Here is a 14,809-nt window from a genome sequence, read left to right on the forward strand (position 1 = left end):
ACCAGTGGAAAATACCAACATATTAAAAAACACAGAAATAAGGAAATACAGACAGACAGATGTTTTAAGGAAATTCCTTCCTTTTTGGGCATCTTCCAGCAGAAGGATGGAAGATATTCATATAGTACCTGAGTTTTATTCAATGTAGTCAACTTTCCTGAATAACCTAATGAAAAGATATATAGTTAAAAATAAAAAAAATAAAAAAGTCATGCAGCATTTCTGATGAAAATGTCTGTCATTTGAATCAATTAAACTGGGACTCAACATTAAAAATGATCTGTCTTCCTGTTCCCTGTGTGGCGCTGGCCGTCGTCAGGGGCATTTACATGGGTAACTTTCTTGCGCTTTTTAGTCTGCAAAGCCACATAAACACAACACACAAGATTATTGTTCACATAAAGTTATAGTATCATTTGTTTTACAGTTATGTCTGTGCAATACAGTGAATTTCTAGCCACAGTTATAACTGTACACAATAAATAAAATCAACAGTGCAGCTGAATACTGAATATAAAGCTGAATAATACAAAATCAAGGTGAAAGCAGGTGAACAAATATGAGAGAACTGAGAAGTTCAGATGTGGCTCTAAGATACTCACACTCACGATTTTAAGCAGGGATTGAGCTTTGGTTTTCTCTGATGTAACCATAAGAGCCTCTATAACATGAAGCTGCATCAGACGAGTTTTCTCAAGATTGTCAATCTGATTCTGCAGAGTCTCTGGAAGTTATAGACATCACACACACACACACACACACACACACACACACACACACACACACACACACACACACACACACACACACACACACACACACACACACACACACACACACACACACACACACACACACACACACACACACACACACACACACACACACACACACACACACACACACACACACACACACACACACACACACACACACACACACACACACACACACACACACACACACACACACACACACACACACACACACACACACACACACACACACACACACACACACACACACAAACAACAATGTAACAGCAATATAAAATACAATGCAACTGTTATAATAGCTTAAATATTAATGAAATTGTAACATATAGAGTAAAACAAAATCAATTTTGTCTGATTTTCCTAGAAAATACCAAAACCTGAATTCACTACATATTCAACATGGTAATATCACCACAAGTTAATTTAATCTATATTCTCTGAAAGCAATGTAGGACATTAGTTATCTCAAAAATGTTCTTCTTAGCTAAATTATGTTTAAATTATATATAAAACGGATTAGTAAATTATTTTTGCAGTGTATGTGCAACGGCACCTGTCAGAGCAGAGTGAACACTGAATAGTAGAGATGTGACAGAATTATAAGCTCCATCAGAGGTACCTGTAAACACACACACACACACACACACACACACACACACACACACACACACACACACACACACACACACACACACACACACACACACACACACACACACACACACACACACACACACACACACACACACACACACACACACACACACACACACACACACACACACACACACACACACTTTAGCTATCTATATGGGGAGATTACACAGACTACAGTTTTACAAATGAGGACGTCCTAAAGGGAGTTTTTTTTTTGTGGAGATTTTGTCAGGTTTTGCTCACTTCTGGGTACACACACACAGAAAAAAAACTAGATTTTTACTTTCAATAAAACACAAACTATTCTCTTCAGGTTATCAATAAATATCAAGCAAAAAACTCAAACTCACGCTTTATAATGCAAACAATGAATGACTCTCTAGCCTTTAGCAGAAAACAAGCAGACTCCTGTGAATTCTGGGGTAGAAAGAGGAATTTCAACACTCCTTGTTCATCACACAGGTCTATGAGGTCTAAAACACACACACACACACACACACACACACACACACACACACACACACACACACACACACACACACACACACACACACACACACACACACACACACACACACACACACACACACACACACACACACACACACACACACACACACACACACACACACACACACAGAGAGAGAGAGATTTGGATGGATAACCTTAAGGTATATTGTTTCAAACACGTGTAATAACTGTCATATAATACGTGTTTACTGTCTCTGTACAACATTTTAGCCCGCACAGAATCGTAGAGACACATTAGGGAGGAGGACAGTGTTAATGACAGTGGTAATGAACACTCCATTAGTGATGGCCTGATCCCAGGTAATGTCCCTTACTATATGCCACAGATGTAATCGGACACCGTTGTAGGAGTATGTGCTAAGAGAGAGTGTGAAATATTAACGCCTGAGATCCGTGACCTCACGCACAGAGGTCACACCGGGTTTGAAGGAGCACGCTGGCTCAACTAACCTCCTCTGACCTGAGATCTCTAGAGTATGTCAAGTACAGCCAGTTTGACCTACTCTCAGATACGCTTACAGGGTCAAAAGACATTTCGTTGACGTGGCATGTTCACTCAGAATTTGAACGACAAAAGCACAGCTCTGGAATGACTGAAAGTATCTCGAAAAAGTGCCCTAAACTATAAAAAATATAATTTGACTGACTTTGCTTATCCACATATCTTGATGTATGAGGAAAAAGCTTAGAGAGAGAGAGAGAGAGAGAGAGAGAGAGAGAGAGAGCTGCACATACCTGACTCAGCAAGTCGCAACCTGGTTTTTATGTAGTGCATGAGGACAACAACCGGACAATTGCTGTTGGCCAGGAACTGGTCATTATCTAAATACACAGACATGACATTGATCAGCTCCTTGTCATTTACATAAACAGATCAGAACAATTTATTTGTGTACACAGAAATCCAATTTTGTAAGATACTAAGCAATATAGGCCTAGGCCTAAACCAAATATCAATGCATTTATTGCATAGATATTTAAACAAGTTGATTAATAATTGTGATCCTTACCTCCATGTTTAACGTAAATAATCATTGCGCAGAAAAGAACTTGACACCTCACTGGCTGCTGTTCAGTTTTTAAGATGCTGCTTACTGTAGCTGTGCTAACAAATTAGTGACACACACAGCAGACAGAGAGTAACATAATCATCAAGACTGTGATGATGTCACAATGACACGGAATCAGAGTAAGACAAGGGAAAACAACTAAGCTAGGCCAAGAAAAACAACAATAGCACAATATGCATAATCAAAAGGTTTTATTGCATATCTGTTCAACATGTTACCAAATTTAAAAGGCACTTTTATTAAATATTATGTGCAACACCCAATACTCTGGCTTTAACTGTTATGCCATATTAGCGCCAAAACGCTATTTATTTTTGAATTTCGAATTAAAACTTAAAAAAAATGTAAAAGCTTAGACATTGTTTAATATCAAAAGCAGGTTTGGCAATTTGGCGTGAGATTAAGTTGGGCAGCGTGAGAGCGTGAGACTGAGCCTGAAAGCGTGAGTGTCACGCCAAATGTGTGAGAGTTGGCAACCCTGCCTTCACCATTGTCGCTCCTCCTTTTATGCGTCTGAGCTCCTCCATGAGACATGAGAACGGTGCGGCGCACAGCGGGCCCTGATAATCATCACACCACCGCCCTCGCCCCGTTCTCAGGGTGCCTCGGCCTCGCTGCTTGACACAGTGTTTGTTGCAATTTAACAAACATTCCATGTCATAAATATTTATAGAATATTAACAGGTCTGCCAGATTTTGATCACTGAATGGATCATTTTGCATGCGATGGCTTACACAATGAAAGAAGGTTTATAAGTTGGGAAGAGTTTGACAGTTTCACTGAGAATAACTCATCAGTTTTGATCAACAAGCCATGCGCATTTACAGTCATTGTGAAAATTGTGGGCAATTGTACTAACGCAGATGTGCCAAAACAAATGCAATTTCCTTAAATCAGTAAGAAAATCTAATCAGAGATCTGAACTTATTGTTTTGAGAGAAAAAAAGTATCGAGAATCGAGCCAAAGCGATTGAGAAAAACTGTAATGGATTTTATAATTGTTTTTCTCAGAACTAACTTCACATTTTCTTGTGATTATTTATAAGCACAAGTCACAAGGTGATTATTAGTAGATTTATGAATGAAGTTCACCATCAGAAAGTGTACAAATACCTGTAGTCTTACCTAAAGTCTAAAACAACACATGTATTGTTTTAGAATAAAAAACCTAACAATACCCCTCAAAAAGTAAAACGCTTGTGAAAGTGTGCTATATATATTTTTTTAATTAAATGCCATTGGTTTGATATTTTTTAAATACTGTAATGCAACGACATTTGTGTATTTTTAAGTTTGACAAACTATTGTTCAAAAGTTTGGGTACAGTAACAATTTTTTGAAAGAAATTAATCTTTCAGTTCAACAAGGGTGCAATAAATTGGTGACAGTAAATGCATTTATACTATTACAAAAGTTTCTATTTCAAATCAATTTTGTTCTTTTGAACTTTCTATTCACCAAAAAATCTTGAAAAAAAGTATCACAGTTTCTGCAAAAATATTAAGCAGCATAATTGCTTTCAAAACTAAATCAGCATGATTTCAGAATGATTTCTGAAGGATCATGTGACACTGAAGACTCAAGTGTAATGATACAGAAAATTCATATTTGTCATCACAAGAATAAATAAGATTTTAAAATACATTAAAATAGAGAACAGTTATTTTAAATTGTAATAATACTTCACAATACTACTGTATTTTCAATCAAATAAATTCAGCCTTGGTGAGCGCAACCCCCACAGACTTATAGGCCCACTGTAGTATTGATTACACTTCAACTCTACATAAAATGATATACAATGGTAAAAAAAAATGTGCAAAAGAAAACATTAAAATGGAACTTGTACAGCAATAATGAGATGACAGTACAGGTGAATGTTTAACACCTCTTTGGCTTATGAGCTCTGCTCTTCTGCAGTGCTTGGCTCATCACACTTGTCAGTTTGAGAAGCAGGACTGGCCACAGGTGTGGGACCGGCGTCACAAGAGGGCGTAACCTCACACACATCGCAGGACGGCTCTGTGTAGTCTGGCTCAAAGGCTTCCTTCAGCTCTCTGGATATGTGAACCCAGCTCTGAGAATAAATTGAAAGGGTTTCAAAGCATCCAAATCTGAAAAGCACATTTACTCATGATAACCTCACAGAAATACAGCGTAAAAAGAGTGGATACCTCAACATTTCCATCATGTTTACAGAACAAATCCTGTAGGTTCTTGCTAGGGTCAGGCACAACTGGAAGAAAGATGATCCTTTTCCTATACAATATGGATTGGATTTTTGTATTATTACATTATATTAATAATACAATACAATCTTCAATAAATTCACTTACATTTACTTATATATAAATATAATATAAAGCCTTATTAAATTATTAAAAGAAAATAATAACATAGCCTACTGACTGAAAGGTCTTAAACATCTCTCACCTCTCACAATAGCACAAAAACAAACCCAGCAAGAACAGCAGAGAGACAAACAGAATACCATACAACCCCTGCCACCAGCCTTGTCTGCTCTCTAGATAACAGAGAAGAATGATTGGAAAAGGTAAGAAGACAAAAAGGCAGCAAATCTCTCCATGTCCCACACTGTCACAGTAGTAGCCCACCTGCACTACCCCACTCCACTGAAGCGCTCCAGTCACTCCACAAATCTGAAGGACCACAGTTTTCAGCAACAGAGCTCCGGACTTGGAAAACATAGTGCTTGTTCTGTGAGACCTGAGACAGACTGTATGACGTTTCTGTCACGTTTAACGACTGGCAGCAAAAGAGAGAGGAAGATGAGACAGTTGGTATGAATGTGAATGAATGTTAAATGGTCACAATATTGTATCTATTGTCTTACCTGGCTTGGGTCTTTCTGGTTGCACACCATATAGACTACACATTTTTTTATGCTGCTGTCCCACTGTAGTAAAAGTGTGCTTTTGTGCTCATTCCATGTCACTGAGAGGTTATTGGGTGCATTTAGCTGCACTAAGCAAATATATGTAGAAAAACAAACAAATTAATGTCAGATAATTTACACAAGCCTCATTAAATATATCTAATATAATACATAAAGGGATAGAGTCATTATAACAAAATAAATCCTAACGGGGTGATGAGGATCTTGATTTATTCAGTTATTACATGGTTATTAACCAAATAAATAAAAAGTGGACATGAAATATTGATTTGAGTTGAATTATTGTATTAAGTGAGAAGTAAGAGACTGTGGAGTGATATGAGAGATATAGAACTAGCACAGAAATCTTTTCTCTGTTTGTTGGTCATAATGTGGTAAAAAATGGCAAAAGAATGCAATGACTGCCCAATCAGAAGCAAGACATACAGAGAGAAATACAATGATTTTCAGAGGACCAGAGGGTGAAGAAATTATGTATATTAATAACATACACTAACGTTAAAAAGTTTGGGGTTGGTAGATTTTTTTTGTCTTTGAAAGAAGTCGCTTATGCTCACCAAAGTTGTTTTTATCTTATTAAAAAAAAATATATATATATTGTGAAATATTATTATAATTTAAAAGAACTGTTTTCTATTTTAATATATTTCAAAATGTAATATACTCCTGTAATGTCAAAGCTGAATTTTCAGCATCATGTCTTGTGTCACATGATCCTTCAAAAATCATTCTAATACGCTGATTTGCAAGAAACATTTCTTGTGCATTTCTTGTGCTGCTTAATATTTCTGTAGAACTGATACATTTCTTTTCAAGATTATTTGAAATATCAAAAGAACAGCATTTAGAAATATTTTGTAACTGTCACTTTTGATTCATTTATGCATGCTTGCTGGATAAATGTATTAATAAAATAAATACATTTAAGAAATCTTACTGATACCAAACTTTTGAACGGTAGTCTAGATTCAAAAGTATCTTTTAACACACCATTGAGACATTACAAATCAGTTTTTTTTTCTTACCATTTCTCTGGAGAGAATCAAAAACTGTAATAGTGCGGTTTCCTTCAGTGAATACAGTCGTTTCAAATTTTTTAAACTTGTGAGCAGTGTTTTTGAGAGGAATTCTGCAGCCTACGGTGTAATTGTGCTCCAAGACGTATTCTGGACAGTCATGGGAGGAGTCGTTTGCAAATCTGACAAGGTAAATAGAAAATCGAATATTATTTCTCATTTATCAATTATTACCACAAAACAATTTTCAATCAAAATAATAACACTACCATACATAGATGTATTGAGGAATGGGAGACTTACGCACTGCTGAAGGTGTAGTTCATTGTTGATGTGTTTGGGAGCCAGATGCACTCGACATACTCGTAGTTGATGATCTTACACTGCACACCTACACAGGCCAACAAGTTACCAGAAATATTCATGTAACAACTCACAAATAAACAAAATGTGTCTACAGGGTATGAGTTTTTTTTTATTGTTGAACTTCAGTTTCCTGCAACCCACACAGAGAGAATCACAAACCTCATGTGCATCATCATAACCATCATACACACAAATGACTGTGGAAATCCCCACAAAAACCATCCGAACTTCTTTCTCAAACGTTTTGTCTTTTAGAAGACAAAAAATAAATGCAAATACAATCAGAATCCTCTTTTACCAACAGAATTTATCAGTGAGGATTATAATCCCAATCTTGTGATAACTCAGAAAGGTTTGCGTACCTTTAGAACAACCCTAACCACAAAAACGCTATGCAGTACAATGTTGTGTGTTATTATATACTCACTCAGAGAAGCTGCTGAACAGCATCGTTGAAAGGACAGAATTAAGAACAGAAGCCCAAAATATAGTCTTGGTGTGTGAATGTAAGTCATGCTCTCCTCTGAGCGTCTGAGCAACAAATGACTGTGGTCTAATACTACACAGGATGTTCACTACAGTCTCCTTGACAACTTCCGGTTCTTCAAGTATAAATCTTAATAAACAGCCTGACAGTTTCATTGTCACTTAAAAGACTTCATGAGGGGAAAAAAATAGATATTATAAAACAAATAAAATATTTGGTTACACTGTATTTTAAGGTGTCATTGTTGAAGTGTAATTATATATTTAAGTACTCAGTAATATTAATTAACAACATGCATTTACTATAAGGTTAGGGTTTGGTTGAGGGTTAGTTGCATGTAATTATGCATAATTTACTTTTATTACTATGGTGAGTACCTGTAACATATGTAACAATGACACTGTAAAATAAAGTGTTACCAATATTTTATTAGTAATTACTGTGATCTGAAGTTTTAAAATAATAATAATAATAATGTTATGTGTTCTTTTATTACAATAATACCCTTTTCAGTTTTAACAATTGACTTTTCATATTTTAATGGAAAAAAAAGACAGAACTGCGTAATACAGCTGCATATGACTCTCACCACTATGATGTCTGTGCCATTATTATACAACCCTTTAGAGCATATCCTCAAAGGTCAGTTATTAGTTTGGTAAAAACCAGGTCTTCTCAACCTTTAGATTCCTGAGGGTCCAGTGCAGATATTTCCATTAAAACAGGTTCATCCCAAATTGTCACGGTTCAAAAGACAGCGCTTAAACAAGTCCGACGGCTTTATCTAAAAAGTTGGCGAAGTTCTCTGGTTGACCAGGCACATAGGTTGACAAAGCAGACAGATCCATTTCCCTCAAGGTCTGGGGCAGTGTACTGTGATGATGGGTTAAAAAACATGAAGATGGACAGTTGCCGTCAGCACATCAAATGTAACCATAACAATACTTGGGCGCTAAAATGGTTGAGAAAATGAACGACTTCTCATATAAAACAAACCTGCAAGTGCAGTAGATAAGATGTGAATCTGCTTGCAGCTGCTTTGCGAGCTCCAGCTGATGATTGTCCATTAATTTATCATTGACCACCACGAGGAGAGCTTTATTTGCTCCGAGGGCTTCCAAACAGCTTCCTGCTCCTAATGGGGATAGAGCCGATATTAAGAACTCGCTTCTAATCTGGATTCAACTTTTTGTTATATAGGTTATTATTAAATCTACAAAAAAACTATATTACATTAGTTGAGGGGTTTGTAATCTTTAAGATGCCATTGACCCCCAAATATGATCATCCTTGTGTGAGGGACCCCAATCCTAAAATGTATTCAAGAATTTATACTGATTTTTTTATTATTATTATTATTATAAAATGTGTAAAATATTGTTTGGAGGTTTTACAAGAACTATATTTTAGAGTAGTGCTTGGGGCAAAGGGAGCTTAACCCACCAGCATGACTGATGACCAGATCTGAGTGTCTCATGTCCTCGGCGATTGAGTCTTTGAAGCGAAACACTTGAAGTGTCAGTCCTGGACAGCTGTCTGGATCAGGCACGACTGAACCTCTGCCAACCTGAAGCACCATCTCTGTGTAGCCGCGGTGAATTAATGCCTTCATTCAGAAACATAAGTCACCATAGTGAGTCAGGATATAACGTTACGTGTGTTTAATTTAAACCTCACGGGTTACTGCTTATAATCCTTTGCAGCTCACTATTTATTAATGGTATTATTACCTTCACAGATTCATCTGAAGTCACCGTGCCAATCAGATCATCAAAACTTGTAGTCCCGACGGTTACAAATACAGTTTTCATTGTATTACTGTGACAGTCTTTACTAAATGTATCAAAAAACAGGATTGGAAAAAATGAACACGGAAATCGTGAGGAAAACATAACATGAGTCTCTCCTCCCTTCAAAATAAAAGTCCTACTGGCTCATAATCAGTGCCCGTTAGTAATTTACTGATTCATAATTAATAAATCATTCACAATTCACAGATTCTACTTATTTGATATCCTTTAAAATTTCATTTCTGTAAAAGTCTACTCCTTATATAGGCTACGTTCAGAAGGTCTTCAAGGTTTGTGGAATTGCACAGACCAGCCACTAGTCCTGAGCCTATCACTAAAAACCGAGACGCACACAGCATTTGAACACTGGATTTACAGAAATCATTTCACTTTTAACTTTTTCTCAACATTGCACATGTAATCGGCTCCTGACGAACACATTATTATTAATTATTATCACTCAGTGAGTCATTTAACCGTGTATTACTGTCTTTGGATGGCTTTTGTTTTTCAAATACATTAAAATGTACAAATCCACATGAATTTCATATTTACATGCAATGCAGGAACCTCTTTTTTTAAAGTAAGCCCTTAGATTTTACGTTAACAAGTTAATCATAAAATAACAAGTCAATAATAAAATTAAGTCATAATAATAATAAAAATACAATTAAGTTCACAGTTCTCTGTTAATGGTCACATGACATGCAGGTAAACCTTTTTTTAGTAAATTGTTTATTTTGATAGTTGTTATTTTAAAATTATTTGAATTGTACATTTTTATGACTTAAATGCTTCACTTTTCATTAAACACACAACCCCCGCAGTTCCATTATGAACCACATCCTGACTTAATATAATATTAATGCACTTCATGTTGTTGATAACAAAAGATTGGAACATATTTTCTTTCTCTTTGTAAATCAATATGGTAAAAGATGATCCTATTCAAATCAATGTGATAAACAAGTTACGTCAACCACCACGTATTGGTGAAGGTGAAGTCACAGATGGTTGTTGAAATAAAGTCAAAATAACAAGATATAAACTCACAAACTTACTAGTGAGCTGACTTTTTTCTTTCTTTCAGAATTTGACTTTATAAATCACAATTGCAAGTTTATACACTAATACTATATTGGCAAAAGTTTTGGGACTCCTGCCTTTACATGCACAAGAACTTTAATGACATCCCATTCTTAATCCGTAAAGGTTTCATAAGGAGTTGGCCCACCCTTTGCAGCTATAACAGCTTCAACTCTTCTGGGAAGGCTTTCTACAAGGTTTAGTGTGTTTATGGGAATTTTTGACCATTACGCACATTTGTGAGGTCAGGCACTGATGTTGTACGAGAAGGCCTGGCTCGCAGTTTCCACTCTAATTCATCCCAAAGGCATTCTATCGGGTTGAGGTCAGGACTCTGTGCAGGCCAGTCAAGTTCCTCCACACCAAACTCGCTCAGCCATGTCTTTATGGACCTTGCTTTGTGCACTGGTGCGCAGTCATGTTGGAACAGGAAGGGGCCATCCCCAAACTGTTCCCACAAAGTTGGGAGCATGAAATTGTCCAAAATGTCTTGGTATGCTGAAGCAGTAAGAGTTCCTTTCACTGGAACTAAAGGGCCAAGTCCAACCCCTGAAAATCAACCCCACACCATAATCCACTCCACCAAACTTTACACTTGGCACAATGCAGCCAGGCAAGTACTGTTCTGCTGGCAACCGCTAAACCCAGACTCGTCCATCGGATTGCCAGACAGAGAAGCGTGTTTGGTCACTCCAGAGAACACGTCTCCACTGCTCTAGAGTACAGTGGTTTACGTGCTTTACACTACTGCATCTGACGCTTTGCATTGCACTTGGAAGCAGTCTGCATGCCTAGGTGCTTGATTTTATACACCTGTGGCCACGGAAGTGATTGGAACAGCTGAATTTAAGGAATTGGAGGGGTGTCCCACACTTATAGTATAGTGTATCTTACAAGCAGGGGTATATCCATATACGCAATATGATATCAATGAATAATTTAGTTTTTGTTTTTAAATCGGACACTATATATAACAATAAAACATTTTGATTATTTTTAAATGTATTTATTTATTTAAAATGTGTTGCTTCAGGGCAATATTATACCACAGCGGAAAAATTTAAACATTTGACATTTTCATGCAGAAAAAATATATTTATTGAAAACATCAGTTTCTTTAACCTCACACTTCCTGCCAGATTGTCACTATGACCTCATCTTCCTCATCATGACACTTCATATTCACTCTCATTAACTGGAAGTTCTACCTGTGCTTTATACCTTTTTGAAGTGGCAGTATGTGATTTTTTATTCTTATAAGTGCATTACAAAATTATACAAAAATGCAAATACATTTAGATCATTTTAACTATTTTCCTTACAAATACAATATACAGGTATTATTATTCTGTACAATTACGGTACAATAGCCAAGTTTCCATCCACTTTTTCCACTGTTTTGTTATCGACAAAGTGAATATCTTTCAATCGGCCTGTATTTCGGTCTTTTGACGCAGGCCACAACAACTTCGCGAGGCTTTTCGGTCCCTGGCCAGACCCATCCAGTCTCTGCCGATGTCTTGTCTGAGTGAGTCCCGCCATCGGGTTGCGGGGTGGCAGAGCGGTCTTTTGATGTCTAGAGGCAGCCATTCGGTAACGGCCCACGTCCATCGCCCTTCCGAAATCCTGGCCACGTGTCCGGCCCAGCGCTTCTTGGCCTGTTCGGCCTGGTTGACGGTGTCCTTGACCTTGCTCGTCTTCCTCAGTAGTTCTTTGCTGATGTGGTCCGTCCTCTTGACGCCGACCATCCGCCCCTCGAGGGCGCGTATGGTCACTGCCAGTTTCTGCCGGTTTTCTGGTACGATCAGCGAACAGGTCTCGGCCCTGTAGAGCATTGCCTGCAGGACAGTGCTGTTGAACAGGTGGGCGCGCAGGGGGACATCTGCGTCGTTCCTAAACTAAATAAGGAAATATTAATCAGGAGATCACAGAGAAGTGGGACAGTTTGTCTTGCAGAAAGGATTTTCTTGTGGTGCCCCCCTCAGCACTTGGTGCCCTACACGCTGCGCGTGATTTGCGTGGTGGGAGCGGCAGCACTGCATTCAGTTATACACTTTTTTTTGTCTTACAGCCATCAAAGATGTTTATCCATCAAGCTGAGCACCTCCTCGCAGGGCAGTGGTGGGCAACAATGGAGGTAGAGGATCGTTTTTGCTCATCATTTGAGAAGAATGAGTGTGTGCTCACTTCAGGTCAGTGGGGAATAGTGGAGGCCCCACAAGGAGCCCCGGTTCCTGCAAGGTACCAGCAGGGAGAGCATGTGCCTGCCCAGTCCCCTGCGGGAGCACCTGTACCTGAAGCACTGGTGTCCGTTGTATCCCCTGAGGAAGCACCCATGCCCACTGCTTCCCCAGAGAAATCATCTTGTGCTGCCTCTTCCCCAGAGGAAGCACCAGTGCCCACCATGTACTCTGACGAAGCACCTGTATGCGCCTCACTTCAAAAGGAAGCACCCATGCCAACTGCCTCCCCAGGGGAAGCACCTGTGCCTGCCTTGTCCTCTGAAGAATCACCCATGCATGCAGGAAGCAACTTCCCTGAGGAAGCAGCAGTGCCCACCACGTCCATACCGGGAGCACCTGTACTTGCCAGGCCCCCATTCAGGGGAAAATTGAAGATCCCTAAAAATATGAGAGCATCTGACAAGGGATGTCATCTTGACACCCTTGCTCTTAAGGCCCCTCAAAGGACCACCTTCGTCTGCCAGGACACCCAAAGGAGCACCAGTTCCCACTGTGCCCCCTAAGGAAGCACCTGTGCCCACCTCGTCCCAAGAGGATGCACCCGTGCCCACTGCCTCCCCAGAGGAAACACCAGTGCCCACCACATCCTCTGAGGAAGCACCTGTGCCCACCTCGTCCCAAGAGGATGCACCCGTGCCCACTGCCTCCCCAGAGGAAACACCAGTGCCCACCACATCCTCTGAGGAAGCACCTGTGCCCACCTCGCCCCAAGAGAAAGCTCCAGACCTGATTTCCTGACTTTGAAGGTAAGACATTCAGCCAGGGCCACAACTATAGACACCTAAAAAAAAACGTTTTCTTTAATCATTCAGAATAATGGTTGATTATGTTGATTTTTAATGGTTGATTTTTTTCTGTTATCAGTTCTTGAAAGTACGCATTTGTTCTCTTAATCTTGAATATTTGGTTACATCCATGTTGAAGCAAGTCATTTAGGCAGTAAAGCATTGCCACCATAATCAGTTTTATAATTTAACCAGAAAACAACTCTGCACCCACTGAGGAAGTGAAGGCTCAGTTCAGGAGGTAGCTCCAGGTGTGGTCATAGTTAACTGAATATGTGGGATACACATTTGCCCGACACATTGTGAGTAATAGTCTATCAGTATGGGGTTTTCATTCACTGATTTCCTCTTTTTTATTTCACTAGTGGCCAACTCTAAACCCACTGAGGGAGAGAAGGATGAGTTCAAAACAAAGCTCCAGGTCTGGTTTACTGACTTCCAAGGTAAGAACTTCAGAAATGGTCATGATCACCTGACATTGTGGGGCACACATTTCCACCAGATATACCAGAATAATGGATGAACAATATGAAATTTTCATAGATTTTCTTTTTATTTAATTTCACCAGTAGCCAACTCTCAACCCACTGAAGAAGAGAAGGCTGATTTCAGGAAAAAAGCTCCAGATCTGGTTTCCTGACACTGAAAGTAAGAACTTCAGCATGGGCTGCAACTACCATAGACATTGAGGTTTCTTATAAACATTTAGGATACTCATTAATTCGTTTTTCTATCTCTCCAGATATCCATTCTTGAACGTAAACATTACTTCTCTCTTAATTTTGATTATTTGGTTACACACATGACTTTAGCACTTTGAAGTAAATAATTTAGGCGGTAAATTATTGCCACCAGTTGTCTGTTAATCAGTTTTATAAATTCACCAGAAGCCAACTCTGCACCCACTGAGGAAGAGAAGGCTGAGTTCAGGAGGAAGCTCCAGACCTGGTTTCCTGGCATTGAAGGTCAGCCAGGGCCACAACAGCAAAATATACTGTTTTCTCTTAGACTGCATCTGAAAAGGGATGTCATCTTGACACCCTTGCCCTTAAAGGAACACGCCGGCTTTTGGAGACTTATGGAG

The 14,809-nt window shown here is 38.7% G+C and overlaps 3 protein-coding genes across 4 annotated transcripts; all 3 read right to left on the bottom strand.

Annotated features, from left to right (window-relative positions):
* Positions 1 to 269: 269 nt before the first annotated feature.
* Positions 270 to 2,980, bottom strand: cUnhxorf65 (chromosome Un CXorf65 homolog; the record flags this gene model as incomplete). Its single annotated transcript, XM_079839257.1, has 6 exons — positions 270 to 356; positions 603 to 724; positions 1,330 to 1,395; positions 1,784 to 1,906; positions 2,700 to 2,817; positions 2,975 to 2,980. The coding sequence occupies 6 exons, from the start codon at positions 2,978 to 2,980 to the stop codon at positions 270 to 272; spliced, it is 522 nt and encodes a 173-aa protein (XP_079695383.1).
* Positions 2,981 to 3,209: 229 nt separating this feature from the next.
* il2rgb (interleukin 2 receptor, gamma b) lies at positions 3,210 to 7,868 on the bottom strand. The gene is made up of 8 exons (XM_079839070.1): positions 7,762 to 7,868; positions 7,272 to 7,359; positions 6,978 to 7,150; positions 5,890 to 6,020; positions 5,651 to 5,801; positions 5,469 to 5,559; positions 5,210 to 5,294; positions 3,210 to 5,112 (listed from the first exon to the last, which is right to left on the bottom strand). The coding sequence occupies exons 1-8, from the start codon at positions 7,847 to 7,849 to the stop codon at positions 4,933 to 4,935; spliced, it is 987 nt and encodes a 328-aa protein (XP_079695196.1). The 5' UTR covers positions 7,850 to 7,868; the 3' UTR covers positions 3,210 to 4,932.
* LOC307139912 (UDP-N-acetylglucosamine transferase subunit ALG13) lies at positions 7,425 to 9,733 on the bottom strand. 2 transcript variants are annotated; one of them, XM_079839071.1, is made up of 4 exons: positions 9,552 to 9,733; positions 9,265 to 9,427; positions 8,818 to 8,956; positions 7,425 to 8,694 (listed from the first exon to the last, which is right to left on the bottom strand). In XM_079839071.1, the coding sequence occupies exons 1-4, from the start codon at positions 9,711 to 9,713 to the stop codon at positions 8,583 to 8,585; spliced, it is 576 nt and encodes a 191-aa protein (XP_079695197.1). In that variant the 5' UTR covers positions 9,714 to 9,733; the 3' UTR covers positions 7,425 to 8,582. The 2 variants fall into 2 exon arrangements, with proteins under 2 accessions (XP_079695197.1, XP_079695198.1); XM_079839072.1 differs by having other exon boundaries at positions 8,818 to 8,950; positions 9,552 to 9,665.
* Positions 9,734 to 14,809: the final 5,076 nt, after the last annotated feature.

Source organism: Gobio gobio (assembly GCF_949357685.1).
Source record: "Gobio gobio genome assembly, chromosome: 16".
In the NCBI taxonomy this organism is placed as follows: domain Eukaryota; kingdom Metazoa; phylum Chordata; class Actinopteri; order Cypriniformes; family Gobionidae; genus Gobio; species Gobio gobio.

Bases quoted from the DNA above. Each gene is read 5' to 3' on its own strand.
- LOC307139912 (XM_079839071.1), bottom strand. From the start codon at position 9,713: ATGTTTTCCTCACGATTTCCGTGTTCATTTTTTCCAATCCTGTTTTTT. The intron at 9,428-9,551 runs GTAATAATACCA...TTCTGAATGAAG, and splicing joins CTTCAGATGAATCTGTGAAG to GCATTAATTCACCGCGGCTA. The intron at 8,695-8,817 runs GTTTGTTTTATA...CCATCATCACAG, and splicing joins CTTATCTACTGCACTTGCAG to TACACTGCCCCAGACCTTGA.
- il2rgb (XM_079839070.1), bottom strand. From the start codon at position 7,849: ATGACTTACATTCACACACCAAGACTATATTTTGGGCTTCTGTTCTTA. The intron at 7,360-7,761 runs GTGAGTATATAA...TGGCCTGTGTAG, and splicing joins CTGTTCAGCAGCTTCTCTGA to GTGTGCAGTGTAAGATCATC. The intron at 5,802-5,889 runs GTAAGACAATAG...TTTTGCTGCCAG, and splicing joins ACCAGAAAGACCCAAGCCAG to TCGTTAAACGTGACAGAAAC.